The sequence below is a fragment of the Dermacentor andersoni genome, chromosome 8 (genome assembly GCF_023375885.2).
Source record: "Dermacentor andersoni chromosome 8, qqDerAnde1_hic_scaffold, whole genome shotgun sequence".
Classification (NCBI taxonomy): domain Eukaryota; kingdom Metazoa; phylum Arthropoda; class Arachnida; order Ixodida; family Ixodidae; genus Dermacentor; species Dermacentor andersoni.
The window spans coordinates 148562572-148584084 of NC_092821.1; the positions used below are offsets into that span (position 1 = coordinate 148562572).

General features: G+C 46.6%; 1 protein-coding gene across 4 annotated transcripts in view; it reads left to right on the forward strand.

Moving 5' to 3' along the window:
• LOC126528965 (uncharacterized) overlaps window positions 1-21513 on the forward strand; it is a 292870-nt gene that overhangs the window by 253318 nt on the left and 18039 nt on the right. For all 4 annotated transcript variants that reach the window (XM_050176551.3, XM_050176546.3, XM_050176547.3 and 1 more), the window contains 7 exons: window positions 2622-2687; window positions 4814-4869; window positions 4988-5063; window positions 6143-6304; window positions 10609-10756; window positions 11495-11687; window positions 13750-13974. In XM_050176551.3, the coding sequence (XP_050032508.2) occupies window positions 2622-2687; window positions 4814-4869; window positions 4988-5063; window positions 6143-6304; window positions 10609-10756; window positions 11495-11687; window positions 13750-13974 (926 nt within the window). The remainder of the gene's footprint in view (window positions 1-2621; window positions 2688-4813; window positions 4870-4987; window positions 5064-6142; window positions 6305-10608; window positions 10757-11494; window positions 11688-13749; window positions 13975-21513) is intronic.

Below are 21513 nucleotides of genomic sequence, written 5' to 3' on the forward strand. Positions count from 1 at the left end.
CCTGTTTTTGCCTTCTGCACCTTGACGGCATTTCTCGCACGTGCATGACATGCGAGTTAGCCGTAGAGAAGTACTAGTTGCTGTTCCCAAATGTCGAGCTAGCTCTCCTATATTATTGTGCTGTTAAGCCCCTGTAGGTGGGGCTTCGAGCAGAGATGGGGAAACTAAGAGTGTGCATCCAGAATTATACGCAGAAATATGGTTAGTAGGAGAATCACAAAATGCTTATAACTTCCATGTAGCCTTAGTGCGGTACCTGACACCTAGGTACCCCATTATGGCTGGCTTGATGGATGGCATGAGGTTTTGCATATTCCCTGTGAATCTTTGTAGTAGCAGGTAGCAGGCACTAGTTAAGACTCTGGATGCACTACTTTTGCTCAGTAACATCTCAACAGTATTTTTTTTTTTTTTTTCATATGCATGGGATCTCAAACCTGTTATATTGGTGTGGACACTTACTTGTTAAGGCTGCATTCCCATGAATTCTGTTTTTGTCAGTGGTAGTGGTGGGCACAGTGAAGTGAAAGGTTCAAAGGACGCGCAAATGCAATGTACATTGCAAGGGAAACAAGATTTTAAATAACTTATTTTCGGCCATGATCGTCATGACCATTTTCACTAGGATGGCAGGAAGGGACAGTCGGTCGAAATTTTTCACGAGCCGCAGTGCTTGTGACAAGGACAGAAGACGGTGACCCCGGGACACATGATTCCTTGCTTTCTGTCCTTGTCGCAAGTAACGCTGCTCACAGGGCAACGACTACGCTTTTCTTGGGATGTTCCGTACAAAACGGCGACACACATGTAGACCAACCCACACAAATTGTGTGTGTCGGTCTAAATTTGTGTCACCGCCTTCGCGCCTTTTACCTAAATATGCAAAACCCAGCATGCTCAAATTTCCATCCTAAAGTTCAAGAAAGGCCAAGCCGTCCGTATCACTTCATTTTCAGAGCCACAATACCCTTGAAAGTGACACTAGACGACAGTATTAGGTTAAGCTGTGTAAGTGAGCCTTTCTCCTGCGATAGCAACACGGGCACTCTCACCGGGAAGGGAGGCTTTGGAAGCTATAAATCAGGCTTTTAATGTGAAAGAAGGCTGCCAATGTCAGTCTGCAGTTCCTGCAACAGCTCACCTTGGTGTTAAGGATTTTGACAGTGTTTGCCTGACTCTAGGTAATTATTTACCTATAAAGAAGTACTACTTGGCATTCTCGAGGAAGCATTGACGTAACCTTGAAAGCCTTGACAGCTTTTCCTGCACCACGGTCGGTGTAAATATGAGAAAAATGCATAGAAATTTGTGGTTAACAGTATTAACAAAAGAAAGAAAAGGCAGGAAGGGAATAGAAGCTGTCTTCGTTTTTAATAAGGGACCATTCTATGATGAATCGACACGAAAATGCGGTTTTGAAAGAATACCCTTTAGGTAGTTTGAGCCGATGTTGTGTTGGGCGTGTAGTGGTGCCGCATTAAGAAACTTGGGCCCTTTACATGGCTAAACCCTGGAAGCTTTGACGTTTAGTGTCACTTTAAACAATGGTTACACCGTGATTGCCTTCTGCTTTACATAGGTACCTTGCCACAGGTTGTAAATAAGCATGCAAGTCAATGTTGCGCCTGCCAGTATGCCACTGGGGACACAGAACTCTTTAAGCCATGTAGCAAAATTACCTTTTTGCCTGTGCTGCTGACATCACGTAGTGATGTCCAATTAACTGAATTGAATTGGAGGCCAACTGCAGCATAACTTTGGACTGAGTAAAGAATCTAGTAAAGACACGGGGCAGCTGAGTGAAGGATCTCGTAAAGAATCTAGTAAAGACACGGGGTAGCTCCTTCGCGGAATTTTACGTCAGAAGTATGAGTGGATGCACTGCGGAAAGCTAGCAGAAATATAATTTTTTAATGCCATAACTGGAAAGAAAAACAGAGAAAGAAAGAAGAGAGAGAGAAAGGAAATGCAGCCATTACCCTTTGTTGAAATGGACGCATGACCAAGAACGGGTGGTTTCTCAGATTGACCTCGGATGATTAGGTTGCGTGCGACGCACTGAAACTTTTCAGAGGTGACGTCACGGGCTGGGACTTGCGTCGTATCTTCTAACCACCAGGTGCGTGTGTCGTCTGCTTAAGTGCTTTTTACAGGCTGCTAGTAAGAAATCTATACTACTACCAGCCGTGCAGCTTTGCCGAGATTGCTTCAGTAGTATAAACTATTCATCTATGGCCAATTTAGCCCAAAATGAAATCTCGTTGCAGTCTGCCTTTAACCCTTTGACCACCACTCCCGAGTAGACTGTTTCTGTGTTTTCAACGCATTCCCCCCTGCCTCTCAAGAAGCAACTCATGCAAGAAGGAACATTGCGGACCAGTTTTACCAGCTGTGGAGAGGTCATCTAAACATGAAAATGTTGTCTGTTAAATTCCTGTTTCTCTGTATTGCACAGACAGCAGTGCCCACTACGCAGCTTTCTGGAAAAATGTGCATGAAACAGAAGTACTTTTGCCAGACTTTTGCCCCAGCACACTTGACCAACTGTGCCGGGAATCAATTCACACTTCTCTCTCTCTCCCCCCCTCCCAACTTCTGTCCTCCTCTCCCGACGACTGCAGCGCTGAAAGTGAAGCTCATGCTTCGGCGACCCATCACTCAACTGGTGGAACAAGGCATCATGCCATGTGAGTGTTAGCTCTCCTTTCGTCACCGTCCTCGTTGCCAGCCTAGCCACGCTGCCGCTCGAGCAGACGACGGGCAGTGGCGACTTGGCAGAGATTAACGCCACGCTGCCACCGTCGTCTGCTCGTGGCCGGCCAACTTTGTGCCAGTAGCAACTGCGGCGGCGGCAACGGCTGGTGCGACCTTTTCTGCGGTGATTTTTTGCGTAACATCTCGTGGCTTGTGTTTTTTCTTTCTTTTTTGCTGGCTCTCATTTGCGGTGTCATTTCTTTAAGGGGGGGGAGGGGGGTCTTCCTCCCTCATTTGCATGGCAACACAGCCGAGTGCTCGGTAAATTAGCAGTGGCAATGGCTCTGGGAAGCTCGTGCAGGCTGGCTGCTCTTTAAGTGTGGGGTGTCGGTCGTAGATTTTGCAGCTGCCAGGAACCGCATCTACTTGACTGGGCGCCAGCGCAGTTTCTGGCGTGACTCGACCTCCTAACAGGACATTTTGCATGCACAATTAGGGCCCTGTTTATGTGTTTGTGTTATTTTTATGTGTGAGCAAGGCATTTTGCATCTGTAATTAGGGTTAATTTTATTTGTTTGTTTGTGTGGGGGGGGGGTGCTTTTCCTTTTGGCAGCTTTCATAGTGCAACCGCCCTGTTGCTACGCCTGTCTTTTTGTTGGCTTAGCGTTCCTTGAGAAACTTGAGGCTTCTGATTTAGTGCGCTCATAGTCTTTTAGGATGGCTTAATTTGCATAAAGAGGATTACTTGTTTTGGAAGCTCAGAAATGTCACCCCAAAAAATTGCCTTCGCATACAAAAGAGCAAACGTTTAGTACGTGCAGTTGTTAAATGTACCACCAGATGTTTCCCTTTACACAGAACACTTTATTTTAAGAGAAACTGTCATAGCATATGTCCTGCTGTTTTTTCAGATCGAATAAGTGTCTAGGCAGACAGTACGAGCAAGAAAAATTTCAATTAGAACTTCACTAGAAAACTAAAGCATGTTATAATTAACTGAAATACTAATCTAGTGCACATGTTATAATTGAGAAATTGAAGCCGAAGAGTAGAGTGAAGATATGTCTGCGTAGCAGAAATCCTAAGACTAGGAGGTATCCGTCGCCAAAACGCATTAGAGAATGCCTCGACGATTCAATTTAGGTTGACTCAAACTGTTAGAGGCACGTTTCCGGCAAACATAACTGGAACGCCCACGTTTCCCTCAAATATCAAAATTATCAGTGAAGTAATTTCAGCCACCCTGGCATCCTTCTGTTCAGGGTACCTCAAAGCAGTCGTGCATAAGCAGTTAAGATGTCCGCACTTCTGTCTGGAGCACTCATATGCTGCATTTCAGGGCCAGAGTAGCAAAAGAACTGAACTCTGTGAAGAAGTGACACAACAAGTGATGAGGACTACAACAGACTAGTCCGGAACAATGTATTTTTTTTTCTATGGGAGTAATACCACGGTGGCCGCAATTTTCAGGGCACCAAATTGGCGAACACTTTGCAGTTTTTTAAGTATTCACTTGGCCACCTTTGGTCTCAAGTAACACCCCTCAAACTGAGCAGAAAAAAAAATATCTTCTTAGCTGAGCAGCAAGGCACTCAGATGCACTACGCAAAAGTGCGCATATGTCAGCACGAGCATTCTAGCTGCCAAAGGGTGTAGTGTACTGCAACGACACAACCGTAAAGAAACAAAGACGGACAGGTACATGTCCCATTTATTGCTTTGTTGGGGTGTTGTGCTACATTTATACATCCTTTAGCAAGCACCAACTGAGTCAGCAACATATCCTCCTGTTGTAGCAGCCACATTAGTGGTACTTTTGTACGTCAATACAACACAGGTGTGACGAATTAGCAGATATAGCAAAGCAAATCTAAATTGTTTCATCGATACCAGAGTGTAACGAATATATATGCTTATAACAAATGTTGGATATATGGAAGTACTTTCGCGTTGAACGCGGCTTTGTTCTCACACATTCGCTTTCTCTCTGTCATTCTCTGCGCTTGTTAGATCTGCTTTATGCGCACTGCGATGTCACCGCTGCTATCTTTATTTCAATGAGTGCCTGACCACTGTTTCTCCGTCCTCCTCCGTTTCATTCTCCCTCAACTCTGCGCAGCTCTCAAGACCTCTCCCGCATTCCATGAACAGAGGAAGAACCTCGAAAGGGCCAAGGTCAGTACTCAGAAAAACCCGCAGGGCCCACCCTGCGGTTTTGGCGCAACAATGCCGTCTCACTGTGCCACTTCCTCCCTTACTCCTCCCCGACCAAACCTTCACCCTGTTCCTTCAGATGGGGGACTACCTCAAGAACAAAATCCAACGGAGGCCAGATCGCCAGGAACTCATACAGCAACACATTCTTGAAGGTGAGGGAATGGTGTACCTATGCGTAAGCTCTCTCGTTTTCTGTGTTTGCACATCCTTGCCTACTCCTCCCTCCCTCTCTCACTTTCCCACTTGCCTTTCCTCCAGTTTCTACTCTCTGACCCTTCTGTTCTTTCTCCTTTTCCGCGTTTTTTGTTTTTTTTTCTTCTTTATTTCAGCACAGTCTTGAAGGTGTGGGTAGACGTAGACTTCCTCGTTTTCTTTGTTTATGCACCCTCACCTTTATCTCTCTCGCTGTTCTTTTCTGTGGCCTTTTTTAGGTGTGTTCTTTTCTGTGTTTATTTCCTTTTTCTTTTTTTTCTTTCTGAGTAGCTCGAGAAAGTTGTTAGCTGGACGCTCGCCAAGTACCACCACCGTATTTGGTGGACCCTCGCCGTGAACCCAACAAGAGCAGCACTTTCATTGAGAGTTAGAGGAGATTCTTGAGCTCACAACCTAACAAAAAAATAAAGCACTGCTTATTTATTGTGCTCGCATTAAATGCACTTCCTTCGACGCCCCCCCCCCCCCCTCTTCCCTTTTCTTGTGCCCATTCACATTTATTACAGTTTCCTACGAAGCACAGTTCTGTGCAGCCCAATAGTCACAAATGTCTTGCTTACTATTCAAGCGAATATATCATTATTATTATTATTTTCACTCCGTGGATTGCCACATGGCACAGTGAGTTTATGAAATTGCACGGGAGCATGAAGCCCCGTTTTATGCAGGTTCTGCAACAGTGACTTACGAGATGTGTTATCGGTGAGTCACCGCCCGTAGTTGTTAGGTTGCTTAGTTCTTAACATCCCTGAATGCATTTTCATAGTCTTTCGAAGACAAATTCGGCGTCACCCTTGTTATTTTTTACTAGGTTTATAGTGTGGTAATCGTGTGCCAAAAGCTTTTTTAGTAGGGCCAATACTTCTTTTTCTTTGCCCGTTCGTGCTTAGCTTTTACCGTAATTGTGTTTCCAAGACCACGTTTTCATTTCTTCTATCTACTTTTTCTTTGGCACCTTTTATTTTTCTGGCTTCTGAAAAAAAAAAATATAAACCGTGTCACCGCTCCATCGTTGCAGACACCACGGTGGACCCGAGCCTTCAGGACAAGCAGCGGCAGTTGAAGAAAGCACGGCTGGCCGACGGCCTCAACGACCGCCTCTCTCACCGGCCCGGACCCCTGGAGTTGGTCAAGGGCAACATCCTTCAGACAGATGCCACATTCGCTCAGGCCATCAAGGGTGAGTTGCCACATTTTTATTTTCATCGGCCATCGAAAATCGCGGTTGATCTCTCATTTTTATAGGAATCGGCGGAACACGAAAGTGAGACGTGTCTCCACAAAAACTGTCCATTGCACGTGCCGGAGCACTGCGCAAATCTGCCGTAAACGACAGGTGTTTGTTTCATATTACGTCAGAAGGAAACAAGATATTTGTATCAGCAGCGCGTCTGTGGCCCTGCACAACAGTTAACATCGATTCTTCGCACGTCTGTCGAGATAAGCATTCATTTCGACAATGAAAATTCACAGCTATCTGGTCGGTTTTCGGGGTGCAAATGTGTTCGCATGCGCTGGCACCTTCCTTAACTATGCGTGCCTGTCTTGCAAGGTACCTGCGAGTGACGTTATTTCCTGTTAGGTCGTTCCGTGACATATCTTCACGTTGTTTCCCACCACAAGAAATACGAACCAACTAGCCAACCAATAAGTCCGTGTAGTAATAATTTGCCAACCACTCTAGTTTCGTATCTAGCTGCAGGAGTACTGGGCTGGTAGGTGTGTGTTTCTAGCCGGCACCGCATTCATCATTTTTTATTCAGCCAATCAGCGAATTAAATTTGGCTTTCGATTGTTCAGCAGCATTACCCAGTTCTAGTTTGCAAAGGCAATTGTGTTGCCACCATTGGGTTACAAACCTTGAGCTACCAGCCTTTGCATTCTTTTTTAAGATTCGCAAATTGGATGGTGCCAAGCAATGGGATTTAACGTAGGCACGAAACTTTACTTTGGCAGGTTAGCATTGACTTGAGCATCAGCCTGCATTTGGCATTAGGAAATGTTTCATTTTCGTATCTCTTCTGCAACTCTTGTGGGATTCGCGCCAGGACACGGGGTATTTCGAAAGCGGCACGAGCGGCAGTGTTCTTTTGGCTCGCAGATGTTATTTAGCGCCTTCGCAATGGCCGCTGAAAACCAGCTGCTGCACTCGTATCACAGTGTGCATGCATGTCTTTGATGAAGCACCGTTTGTCACCGACCTGGCTTGTTCTGAAGCACCAAAAAACAAGAGTGTGTGCAACCGTAATGTTATGCAAGTATTATGCCATTACAGGTATGAGTTCTGGCATTCACAACACATTACTTTGTATCGTCTAAAGCAACATGGAAACCTGAAAAAAAGAGTTGAACAAAACTGAATGTTGTCTGCACTGCAGTAGTTACCTGCAGATTTCTACCACTATCAGAAGTCAAGCAGACAGTATGATGATGCGACTGTGAATACCAATAGATAAATGACATGCATAATCTTTTCACACTTACTCAGTATTCAAATTGACCGAAGTAGAGGCATCATCATTGCCACAATCGGCCTGTAGTTTGGTTCCTCTGTGTCGTCAGCCTACTTCTTTTTTTTTTTTTTGTCAAAAGTTCATCCTGAGAAGTAAACAAGGACGGAAAGAAGACTCAACGATGTGCCTTCTCTCCATCATGGTCTATTTTTTTTCTGCTAAAGTTTTCACACGAATACACGCTAACTTGCTAGTTTACCGTATGATTAGAACCTGATATATTTAGTTCAGCTGCAAGGCACGCCACTGTTCGTGGTGCCCTTTTTCCCATGTTCGCCTTGCTAACGGTGAGCCAACAGTTCGCCTTGCTAATGGTGAGCTAACACCGTACCAGCAAGCCCAGGTGTACGGTACCCTCCTGTCAGCTGACCGCATCCCATGCCTGCAAGTTTCCTAATCTTGTCAAACCGCCTAATCTAATCCTCTGTCATCCTTGTCTGCACTTTCCATTCCTTTAACGCCCATTCTGCAACTCAATTAGATGGCCAGTTATCCTCTCCACACATCAAATGGCCTGCCCTAATGCCCTTCTAATCTAAACTAGAATATAGGCTGTACCAGCGTTTCTCTCCATAATCAATGCCGCTTTCTTCCCGTCTCTTAATGTTAAGCCTGCCATTTGCCATTGTAAGTACACTTAGTTCAGTGGCTCACAGCCTGGTAATAAAGAAAGCCCATTCTGTCTTTTAATTCTTGTCAAGATTAAGAAGACGAATTGGAGTTGGGCAGGTCATGCATTGGAGGATGGTAGAGTATTGGGCGGTGTGATGAAATTCCAAAGCTTGCAAGCATAGAGTAAAGTCAACTGATGCTTGACGGAGGTAATTGGAGATTACTGACTGGGAATAAATAAATTAGGCTTATAATCATTATGATGGTGAATTTTAAATGCATAAGCATTTCGATGCTTACCCATTTAAGAAAACTGTCTGTCCCTCTGTCCGTCCATCTGTTCCGTAAGACAACCACTTTTGAGATCGAGCCCGCAGCAGCGAGTGAATTCACCTTTGTGCTGCCTCTCGCTTCAATGCCAACGAAACGGTGAGAACACAGCGCTCACGGAGCTCTCAGCACACACCTCACTCTGCCACTTTCGCAGATCACAGATCGCTTTCAAGATATGGGCCCACACCTCTCTCTTCAATGCTAAGTAAGCGGCAAGAACACAGCGTGCTAAGCTATCAGCAGTCAACACTCTATGTCGGCATCGCACATCGCTTTCAAGATGCGGCCTGCGTGGCAGTGCCATACAAAGTCTCCACCTGAGTATGCTTGCTCACGGTTCATAATAGTTCGACGCACACGGATAAGGTGCTAAAGAGCAATAACGGCTTATAATGATCGGAACGTCGTCAGCGCACCTGGTGCCGCCACCTGCAGTACTTTGCTTGCGTCATCAATGCTCCTTGCGCTGCCATCCGCACCAGTTTGTGTTGCCACAACACTGTAATTTGTACTGGCCTGAGCAAGTTTGATATAACATTGATAATGACACCGCGCAGCTTGGAGATGGGCAGGTGGCTCGATGCTTGCGTAAACCTAGACAACTCCCAGAAGAGTTTCTGCATGCCTCTTTACATTAAAAATGGAGGCAAGGGATTCAGGCTTCGGGTCCTTGAAATCGTGTTGTACTCAACAATCTTCGAGCTTTAGCAAAAATGCGTCGGGTCAAATGTAAGCCTAGCCATGCAAAATCCAAGAGAGGCACCACTTTGGTGGCGTCCCGCACCAGTGGAATCTCTAGGAAGAGCACCGAAATCTTTTGAAGGGAAGCAATGTGGAAGGAGTGTAAGCAAAACTAAGAAGCACGTTAGTGGTGGTTGGCACGGACTTCTCAATGCCGCGCTTAAAGGGGAACCGAAAAGGCCTTGCATTACTGTCTAGGTATTCTGGGTCTTGCTTCCTCTTCGGAAGACTGACAGCTGTCATTCCCAGGGCTCTTGCCGCCTCTCTTATTGCTATTGCTTCGGCGTGTGCCGTTCTAAAATTAGGTGGCCTGTGTGTGTGTGCATGGAAGCGTCGCATCATCTGTCACCCGATGAAACGGAACTACTACAAGGTGCTTTAGATGCACACGGCTAGTTCCCCCATCATTTGGAGTTCTTTTAACTTTGGCTTGTTTAGACATGTCGGTGTGATACATTGAGTGTTTTTACTCTTTTCCGGCGTCAGGTTTAAAAAAAGCAACACGAGGCTGAGAAAATACTCTCCCAATCAGTTGTCCTTCGCGGGGATGTTTTACTTGAGAGTATTTTTGCAGTTTGTGTGGCTATTTTACGCATTCGCCCATAACGCTGCAAAATACGGGAAGTGCTACCTCTCTGTTAAGTTGTTTGATGAAATGCCTTACTCGTGTGCTTAGACAATTGTGATCTGCTTGTTTATGCTAAACTTTACGAGCAGTCACACTTGGTGTAGCAGCGGAAGCTGGAATGTGGTTGGCAACTGTGGTGTGCTCCGCAGGCAACCCTAGGCTCTTGTGTGCTATCTCATGCAGTCTGTGCCCAGTTCCATGCAGTAGGCTTACAATAGCTAGAAATTTTTATCGGCATCTTGAGCAGTCAAATATGCAACACCTGTCTCAGGCCATGACAGCGGGGAGGTCGCTTTCGACTTTGTGCTGTGTGATAACGTCCTCATAGGCAGATGATGCTACAGACGGCTTGGTGTTTCATGGCACTGCCAGCTGGTTCTATTGAAAAGAAACTCATCTTGCAGTTTTCTGCAGCTCAAAATGTGCAACTACACTTATTGTCAAAAGTATGTGAGCCACTTAACTACTTACAAGGCCTTAGGAGTCGTGGAGTGATGTGTGCTGGAGTGTGCGTGTCATTTCTCATCGGTGCTTGGGTTATTTGTGAGCGTTTGTTTGTCTTGCTTCATTAAGTGAGGCTTTAGTTCTGTAACGAAGCTGGGCTATTTTCAAAAATATTTTGCCTCTCTCTCTCTCTCTCTCTCTGTTTGCCGACAGAGGGCCAGATTCCTTTCCGGCGGACATGCGAAGGCGAGAGCCGAAAGCACCCACCGCCCCCGCATTTCCTCATTGACGAGGACAGCGGCGGAAGCGACTCACTTGTGCCCTCCCCCGGCCAGGACTCCAATGACCAGTCGCAGAGCAGGTGAGCCTTGCCTCATCAATTGTTTCAAGTGCAGTCACACTTCACTTTGATGAAATTTAATTGTTCGAAGATTTTGGCTGAAAGTGTGGAGCTCTTAACCTTGCACTTATAGAAAAAGAAGGAAACCTCACATTAGAGGGTGTAAACGTACAAAGAAGTATTTATTGGACCTTGTGCATAACAACACCAGCAGGCTGACAGACAAAGATTAGTACGTCTAATGTGGGGTTTTGGTGTCACGTAAGTAGATTGATCGAATGAGATTTGCGTAACACAAAAGTACTGGCTACTCCATACCACATAGAAGCATTTGTGCTGTAGTGGACTGGCGTTACTCATGACCACTATGTGCCCAATAAAAATAATACCCCCAGTGCAACTCCGTTAAGGAGCCCAAACTAGTTTGACTTATTGCGCAGCATTACCGAGCAAACACTAATGTCAACCACTGAGGAAGAAGTCATTCACTAGCACAATCCCACGAGCAGAGGCACATATGAGTGGCATTCACTCGTGCCAGTGCGATCTTTCAACACTCAATTGGACGCGTCTCACGGGACAATACCGCAAAGGGTGTCAACGAGCACATGGTCAGTCCACGCATGGCGCCAGGTGGAACCAGCAGTGCGGCGCTGTCGCCATTGGTTGTTGCAACAGCGTAACTGCGAGTGCTGTTGCAAAGCTGACCACGGTTTTTGTGGCCAGCTTTTGAACGCTGTTGATGGCTTTGTTGTGCAGTTTGCCATCCATAGACTTGTCGGAGTCGGAGTCGTCGTCCGGGACGTTGCACGAGGGTTCGCCAAGCTCGCTCTCCGCGGGCAGTCCGCGCGCTTCACCCCCGGTGGCACCGACCACGGCGCTGCCGGCACCCGTGGTCCAGGTGGCAACTGTCGCACCAGCGACGACGTCCTCGCTCTGCGCTTCGCATCAGGTGAGACTCGAGCACAAAAGGCAACCTCGCCTGAGCTTTTTTAAATCCATCGTCACCCATAACAAGCCAAAAAAAAAAAAAAAAGAACCATCCCGGGCGAGTGAGCGATTTGAGCGAATTGGTCAATGTTCACGACGTAAATTCAGCGCAAGGCATCGTAGTACAGGAAGAAAATAGATGTGTGGTTAAAGGAAACAAGTACAAACGCGGTCACTGTTGGTCGAATGTTGACGCTGTTTTCTTGGACATACTGACATTGCCATGTGTTCGCAATGTCATGTTCAGTAACCCTCTCACCTTTTATGTTTCTGCGTATGCGTTCTTTGAACAACAGAATTCATTTAGTAGTCAGCACCTCTGTTTGCACTTCTTTAACTGCACAGCTGTTTTCTTCCAGCACTTTGGTGATCTGTGCTGCATTTATGTCGTGAGCAGACGGGCAAATAATTTAAACGAATATGTAGGCCTTTCTTCCGAGGTCACAAGCGGGCCGTCTCGCATTGCACTTTGTCATTTTGTCCAGGGGCTTTCACACGTCCGTGTCGGACATTGCATTTCTTCATTTGTAGGTTGCCGAAGAGAATAAAAGCAGGACCATCTCTCCCTCCCTTAAGAGCGGCGCTTGGAATTGGGGATTGTATCATTGCCTGTTATTCTTTGCGTGCCAGTGAACGTACAGCATTGTATAGTACGGTCCGCTCTCAAGACGGATTCACTCGATAGGATGGATCGCTGGTCCAGTCGGCGGACGAGCACGACGTGGTTCTGCGTGCCGCCAGGCACCAGGCCTCACTCCTCTGCGGACTGATTAGGTGATCCGTCCCGCCGTGTGAATCCAGCTTTAAAAGGAACACCTTACTAGAACTTCGGTGATGAGTACTAGAGATCGCGTTTTGCACGAACGCCCACAAAATAAACTCTTAGCTATGAATGCTTGTCTAATGCTATGCATCAGCGCCACTTTTTTCGTCTGAAACATTGAAATGTATGAGCTATATTTTGTTGACTTCTAATTGGCTGTTCCAGTTTGTACCGTGCATAGTTGCATGATGTTGTGTGCACAACTGAACTTCATGACAATGAAGTCACAGAGGACATCAACATACCTTTGTTACTATAAGCATACAGTTAATTTTTATCGTTAACAGAATTTTTTTAAATCACCAGTAGCATGTGGCACAATTCTACTCTCTGAGCGAGATTGCCCCAAGAGGTGGATGATATCTGCGTGAGAAATGAAAACGAATGTTTGGTTAAATGATGAAGTCTCACTCATTAACTTTAGACTAATTACTACACCCACATTGATAAATTGTAGCTGGTGACTCCGAATCTCATGTCCACTTGGAAATAAGTTTAAGGCTGACACCAGTTTCGAGATATGCGTTCTCAAAGTTGGCGATCAAATGCATTGGTGTTCCAGGAATTTTTTAGCTTCAATGCATAAAAAGGCGTCTTGTTAAAAAAGGAAGTGGAACAACAGTGCCTTTTTACCATAGGTATTATGGCACTTATCTCAAAACTGGTGCTAGTTTCAAGCTTCGTTCCAAGTGGATGAGCCTTGTGGAATCACAGGCTTCTGTTCGAATATCGCAATAACCGTGCTGAAGCAATGAATTAAAGTGCGGATCAGCATGATTTTGTTAAGTTATTCAATTATGCATTTTGATTTCCAGTAATGTCTGCCTTCTTGAGTAATCCAGCTCAATGAGTAATTTGTGCTATATACTGCAGGTGATTTTTAAGAATTTTTTTTTTTACCTAAGAAGAAAGCACACCTGGCACATCTTTCACACGATGATATCAGTAAGGAAAATCTTATCGATTTACTTTATTGCATCTTATATCTCATTATATCTGCGTTCATTATATATTGAGGTTCAGCTGCAAACGCACAAGTCATTCAGGCCTTGTATCCATACAAGTGTTGAATGACTTGTGCATCAAGTCCGTAGGATGCAAGTCCTGAATTACTGTATACGTGGATAAAATGACTGCAAAGGCAAGTCATTTGGGAGTTACATAACAACAGACTTGTCTTTCTTTTTTTCCCCCCTTTTAGCTTCAGCAGCAAGCTGTAGCTCCCTTAACGCCTCAACCATCGCCGCTGCAGTCATTTCTGAGCTCGGGCGCCACAGTGGTGACGCCGTCGACAACGGTGTTTCTCACGGGCACGGCGGTCACTCCAGCACAACCGCAGCAGGCAGGCGGCGGCAAAGCGGCTCGCAAGAAGTCGAAGTCAAAGGCGCAGCCCAAGGCACGCACCATCAAATTCCACGAGTACAAGGTGAGACGAAATACGCCCCCCGTCCATTTGTCTCACGTTTGTTGGATTCTGTTTACCGTATTTGCCCGATTCTAGCACATCTTCCGCTAATCTAATGCACGCCAAGTCTTTTCATGTGTTGGGGATATGGAGGCAGTCTGCACCCAGATCTAACCTGCACCCAATTTTTGAAAAAAGAAAGCACCATGCCTCAGGTTTCTGCAATCGGGACAAGTTAGATGCTGCAGAATGTAAATTTGGTTACACTTGCTAATAGGCATCATTATCACTGTCGGACAGCTTTCTGTCATTACCCGGGGATCACAACGAGTCAACAAACGTCATGAACCAAGTGGTTCATGGCATTTAATGTTCAACACTTCTTGAAAAACTTTGCAGAGATCATGAGCGGGGTAGCAGCCCATGCCGAGAATAACACTTCGCAAGTTTGTCCTGCGATGCCTGCAAGTCCAGTTGTTAAGTGCAGGTAGTTATTGGACTCATTTTCTTGGGAAAGAAAGGTGCGCAAGTTAGAAACGGGTAAATGCTCCACTTTGCTAAAAAATAATAATTAATGAAAGGCCTGTCAGTTGAAGTCTGTACAGTATGCCAGAATGTTGTACATTTAGTGGCACATCGTAGTACATGGTACTTCGTGTTTTTATTAGCAATAATGAACAGCAATAATAATGCCACATTCACCGTGGTGCTACGGAGTGCTGGTCTTTTTTAGAGTCGTTTGTGTCCGTCTTTATCAAAGCAAAGTGGTGCTTATCTGACAGCGACAACAGCGAACATGGATGACAGTCGTTCAATTGAATCGCTCTGTTCTAGTTCGTCGGCTAAATGCGCCTGCGTCATCATATATTCCAGGGTAGTCATGTTCTCATTGGTTCTGGAACGTGCTACAGCGTACACAACACACTTACAATCAGATTGTGATGCACACATCTCGCTACCAAAGTGACAACAGCATTTGCAAGCGTTCAAACGCAGCAAGCGCATTTTCTGCAAGAGGCATAACACTATACCATCGACATTTTTACGAAAAGCCATCACCAGCCAAAAACGAAAGAATGCATGCACGCCGACGCACAGTAAACTCAGTGATTCGGCTCTCCTTAATTTGGAAATTTTGACGATCCGGAATCACCCTCTGGTACCAGCAAGCATGCACATTATTTACAGGCATCAAGCTCTCATTTAATTTGGGCCTGTTTGGCCACACGCCAGTTAATTCTAGGCCCTCGCTGATGCAAGTGCTTATCAGTCACGAGAGGACAATAATTGCAGCTTCCACACTGGTTTTGTGCGAAATAAAAACAGTGGTTGCATATTTCTTCAGTAGATGTAGCAAGCACTTGTTTATTTCTTTCTTGATACATTCATTAATTTGACATTCGGTTAATTCGGGCCTCTCCTTTTTTTTGGTCCCATGAAATTCTAACAAGGTTTTACTGTATACACTGTACACTCAAGGTGATGATGATCATTAATGACATCCTCTTTAAATTCTGGTGGCGACAAATAGTCACCTAGCCTGTGTGAGCTGAGAACCTGTTACAGTATCATAATGTAGCACTCTGCCTGTCTCTGCCTTATCTTGGTAGTAAAGTTCCGCATGCCCATGTCTGCATCTGTTGCCTGTTTTTTTTCCCACCAAAACTCTTAATTGTTCTTTAGTTATCTCTTACCGCTGACCAGTTAGCAATCCCATCGGCTTTTAGGGTAGGCATGTGGCACCATCCCGTGAACAACATATTACTTCCATACAACAAGCACCAAGTGGACCGAGTGATTCTGTAGCTACAGCACCCTCATAGTCCACAAAGGCATACTTGATGGGTTAAAAAAAAGGCAAGCCAGTTTTCAGTTCAAAACCAAATTGCAATCCTTCAAAGGGTGTTCATTTTACTGACCTCCAGAACTGCAGTTGTCACTTAAATCTGTTATATGATTATCTGCGTTGGCATGCGTCTACCTTTGTTTATCAGTGTTTTAAGGAAATGTTAACGCTTATGGGTGGCAATGAAGGCTGGGTTTCTAAGGCACGCTTGTTAGCACATGTATTACTTGGCTTCTTAGGAACCTGCGCGAAGAAATGGGCAACAACTAGACAAGCATGAGCATAGATGGGGCCCGCTTTTCCTCTGATTCATCTGACAGTGGGAAAACATGGGACAACAATGGGAAAATGTTGCAGGCAAAGCAAGAAAAAAACAAAAAGACAGTGATGTCAACAACCCATGCGCACAAGCACACGTGAGGAAGAAAACAGATGTTCTGAGGCAGTTTGTAGAACACAGATGTTCCTGCAGAGGCACAAATGACTCTTCCCTCGTGGGTTTCCTCACCGCAGTCGCAACACTCGCAAATGCTTGATTCAGTCAGGGGCTTGAACTCCTAGAGATTCAGCAGCTATGACTGCGGCCATAGTGGCGTCCTGAAGCTGACCACGTGACAGTAGGTTTGACTCCCGCCTGCAATGGACGCATTTAGCCGACGGGGACAGAACACAAAGATGCCCGAGTGCCACGCTTTGGATGCCCATTAAAGAACCCCCAGCCGGTCGAAACCGATCCGGACCCTCTCCGCTACGGGGCCTCCCGTAGCCCGCAGTGCAGTGTAAACATGTTAAAATCCTGTGATGTGATTTAATTTTCAAATTCTCGAAGGTAGGCTGGGGGCACTGAAGAGGCGAGCCATTCACACGTGTCCCGAGAGAGGAGGCCACTGTTGTGTCGCCGCTGCTTGCAAGCCTCCGAAGCAGCGTAGCACAAGCATGCTTTCTCGGCAGCGGGGCACAAACACGTTTCTTCTCCTCTCTCTCTCTCGCTCTTTCTTTTTTAACGCGCTTGCCAGGAAAGCGCCTTGGCAGGTGCGTGCGAGTAAACTTGCGCGCTCTCTAGGCGAAGCCATCGAGTTCTCAAGACGACGAGGATGGAGTCGCCGAGAGGTGCGGAGGGACTTGACGACGCATTCCGTCACACACGTGCCCACCTCGCGCCTCTTCTTCCCAGTGAGACACACTCGGCCCACTTTGCGGGCCGGGCTGCCTCTCGCGTCGCCGCTTATTTTAGTCTTGTTTTCCACGACTCGATGACGCCCCCTCCCCCCTTTCCACATTTTGTGTCCGAGTCCAGTTTTGCGTTTCGAATTGCGGTTATTTCTGCTATTCTTGCCGTGCGTGCGTCCCCGCACGGCTACGATTCTCGCGCCGCGCTTGCTCCGGCGTTGTTTTGCGTGCCTTGACGATGCAGTACACGTGCCTCGGTCTCCGTAACTTGCCTCGGCCGGCTATGCCGGCGGAGGCTTCGAAAAAGAAAGAAACTGGAAGGGGAGGGGCTTCTCTGCGGAGAGAAAGGAAGGAGGCGTCGCGAAAGTTTATTTTGAGAGTCGAGCCGGCCGCTGCGACTGGCGGGGCGGACTCCTTCGTTTCCTCGCCGGCCGAATCGGTTGACTCGCGCGACGGAAGCACCGCGGTGTACGGAGTTTGATTGGGATAGATATGCATCACTGGAGTGGGCAGGGCGTGGCCGCAACGACGGTTACTGGCTAGCCGTGCAATCTTGGGTATGCCGTCAACGTCCGATTTTTCGGACTCCCTTGGAGGCGCGAAAAAAAAACGTCCGAAAATCGGGCAATCCGAAAAAAAAAATGAATGCATGCGTTTTACTGCCCCGAGGGCTCGAATCGCGACGCGGGCACCTCCGAAATAGCTCTAAAGGCCTGCCAGGCGTATTACTATTACTAGTAGGGGTAGTACCTATTAGGCGTATCGGTGCTCGCACTGTGACGGGATACGGCGGGTGCACGCGTGTATAATTACAATTGCCCACTTCCCACTCTTGTAATGCTTCACCGCGTAACACTTCTGTGCAGAGGCGAAGCTGACTTTCGGGAACCGGCATTATGCAACGCGTCGTGCGTTCCGAGCTTCGAAGCCATTGGCGAATATTACAAAGGCGGAGTTCGCGCCCTTGCTAACAGCGCCGAATTGTTGCACCGAAAAACGCGGCACCGAACAGCAAAGAAGCTTGGTAGCGAACGTCAAAGTAGTTAGGCTTAGCGTTGCCGCGGTGTTGGCTACGGCTGCCAGCGGATCTGCGTGCGAGAGCGCCTATTCGAGGCGGCGAGATAATAAACGTGGCGGCGCTGGTGGCTTCGATTAATGCTGTTTCGGACCTGCAGCAAGAAGGTCCTGAAAATCGGACGCGTCGAAGATTTTTTGCGTCGGAACTTGACTCTATGGAGTACGTGTCAGTGCCGTGAAGGCGTCCGAATTATCGGGAATGTCCGAAAAATAGGATGTCCGGAAAAGCAGTCGTTGACTGCATTTTGAGTGATGACACGGCGTAAGCAAGAATGAGAGGGCTTATAGTTGCAGCACTTTAGCACTTTAGGAGTTTTCATTCACATGATTACCCATTTCAGCTAAACAACCATGCTGGCAGTGCGTGCAGAAACTAGCACTGGAATTTCTTCTAGTGTTTCTACTTTGAAACGCTATGGTCAGTTCTTGATGATGCCGTCGGCTATCTGCAGCTTCAGCAGCCAGCGCCACTGTCTTATGCTTTTGGTTATTTCGAAATTATGTGCACCGTTGTTGCTCTTCACCTGCCAAGCATCGCTTGCTCGTTGCCCTGTCTCTTCCTCTGACTTACCAGTCGGTCTGTCACCAGGGCTGTTGTTTTTTTCTTAGATTCAGCTTGGGCATACTTTTGCAAGTTTTGAGTGTGCTTAATGTTCCCTGAATGTTTTCATTCGCTCAGTTAAGCTGTTTTGCGATCACGATTTTGGGAGGCAAAGCTTCAACAGTTGAAACTCGTAATGTGGCTACATAATGGCCCTTCAGCTAGGCCCACCGTCTTCTTTCGAAGCCTAGCATTGCAGACGATAGTGTTTACTGGCCTACTTCCGTTTCTTCGGCCAGTCAAAAACGGGCGAGCATCAGTGCCAAGTGCATAGTGACACAAAGCTGGCTCGAAGATGCAATCTCGGTGTCAAAATTTTAGCACTAATGAGACAGAAGTAATTGCGGCATAAATTGGTCTTAATTGGCCACCCAAATGCACTCATGATAGCATGTATATAACGGCGCTCATACTCGCATCGTCTGCCAACAGCAGCAGAAGTACTTATCGGTCGCCTTCTCCACTCTCCGCTCACCCAAATGCAACTCCTGAACCTATGTTCCCTCCAGCTCTATGTGCGTTGCTCCTTGATTACGCTTTGAGTGTCTGCAGCTTCAGCTGCCATTGCTGCCAGCATTTTATGCCTTTAGCTGCTTCGAACATGCACTTTTGGTTCATTTTCGGCTGCCTACACCGACAAGGCATCTGTTCAACTGCCAAGTGGCAGGCGGCCCTTGCCCAATAGCCCCCTTCTCTTCCTTCGGCTCACCATGCAATGTCTCACCAAGGCTGGTCTTGTCCCAGGTGCTGGCCTTATGTCTTTCTGCAAGTACGTACCTAGAATGTTTTGATTCATTCAGGTCAAGTTTTTGCTGATTGAGATCTTGTGGAGTCACAGTCTTGCAAGGTAAAGCATTGTGTTGTGGCTTCATGATGGTATCTCACCTGACTGGGCACCATATTTTGAGGGCTGGGTTTGCAGACGACAATATTTACTTGTCCGCTTCTGTTTCTTTTTCTATGCAAAATGAGCAAGCATCATTGCCAAGCACGTAATGACGCAAAAGCGATGCTGAAGGTGCAGTCTACATGCAATATTTGAGTGTTAATGAGGCAGCAGTTGTTTAGACATAAATTATTTTCATTGGCAACCCAAATAACCACTCGCGGTGTATGTTATAATGGCCTCCACCATCACGTCGTCTGCCAGCAGCGGCAGAAGTACATTTGCCGTCTGCTCCACCCTTCGCTGCGTCCCAGCCTCGTCCTCCCTCTATAGCTCTCTCCTTCGCTTCTTCATTACGCTTTTGGCTGTCTGCAGCTTCAGCTGCCGTCGGCACCAGCGTTTTATTTACGCCTTTAGTTGCTTTGACTGCTGCGCACTTTTCGTTAGTTTTTCGGTCGGTTGCGCCGTCGCGGCGTCTGTTCATCTGCCAAGTAGCGGGAGGCGCACTCTCGCTGAACCCCTCCGTTCCTTTCTACTCGCCAGTCAGTGGCTCACTGGGGCTGGCTTTGTCTCAGGTGCTGTTGGCGGGGCCGGTCTTTTTCGCGAGTAGCGGTGAGTGCGCGCCTTCCTTGGCGCCTCGCCAGCGTCGTCTGCAATCCTCGCACTGCGTCTCGCACCAGCTGCCCCTTCCCTCTCCTCGCTCACTTGCGAGCCTGTCATGTTGCGTGCCTGGGATATTTTTTTCTCTCTGCTCCTTTTTTTCTTTCCTTATTCTTTCTTTTCGTGCATTCAACCACACTACCTCTGCTTATTTTTGTTTGTTTGGTGGTCTAGGGGTGGCCCTTTTTTCGTGTCGGTAAAGGTTTAGCACGAAAGTGACCGACGAAAGCAAGGAAACTAGGAGGGTACACCACAAGCACTAACTTGCAACTGCAACAAGCGTGCAGTTTAGTTGTACAGTTCTCTCTGTTAATGCACACAAATGCACTATCTTGCCCATGTTTTGTTTGTTGTTTGCTTAGGGATGGCCCTTAGTTTGCGTGCAGTTTAGTGCTGCTCTTCTGTCTTTCTGTTCTTTTTGTGCCCGCAGCCACACTACTACATTCTTTTGTCTGTCGTTTGGTTTGGCTAAGTTAGGTTTGTCTTATTTTACTGTTTGTGCCCTGTTTCGGGAAACCTAATGTCGTGGTCTGGGGCAGTGAACTTGAGTTCCCACTCCTCTTTTTTCGTTCGGTCCTCATAATTTTGGGCTCAACTGTGCGATAACTCCGCCTGGTGCTAATTGCAAGCTTGTCTGTTGTTGTTTGTACAGCAGCGCAAGGCAGAGGGTCATTGAGAACGCAGAAACACGTCATGGGCATCAACTAACAACTTGTTAGTTGGCACGTGTGATGTGTGTTCTTGCTAGTCAGTATCCATGGCATTTCTTTGTTGGTTTTTCCTAACATTCTTGTGGTCCTGGAACTAAAAAAAAAATGCTATACCAAATAGAACACCAGTTCATGCTGAGGTTGTTGTTCTTTCCAAGGAAGCTGTTCTTGTTGCTTGCCACTTGCAGGCAACAAATTAAGTTATTTCATGGATACTAGCTACGCAGACAAGCCATTTGACCTGTTCGTAGCCTTTGCTGTTTACATGCAATATGTTAACACGCGCTTTGATTACATGTGCTAAGCGAATTTAGTGTAATAACAAGGGGTCCATTAAGTGAATATAACGAACACACCACCGTTATTTCCACTATCCTCAATCACTAGCTTTGAAGAGCAAGGTTGCAGTACAGTTGCATGGCTGATAGAAAAGCACTTTCAGTGTAGAATTTGCCTCATGTGGTGTGGAAGTCAGTCATGGTGTAGAAGCAACCATCAGTCTGGCAACATGCACCAATGTACCATTATTCTGAGATTTCTCAGCATTGGATTCCAAAGTAGTTACCTTGTTCCTTGGTCTGAAAAAAAATGATTTTTGAACATCTTGTGT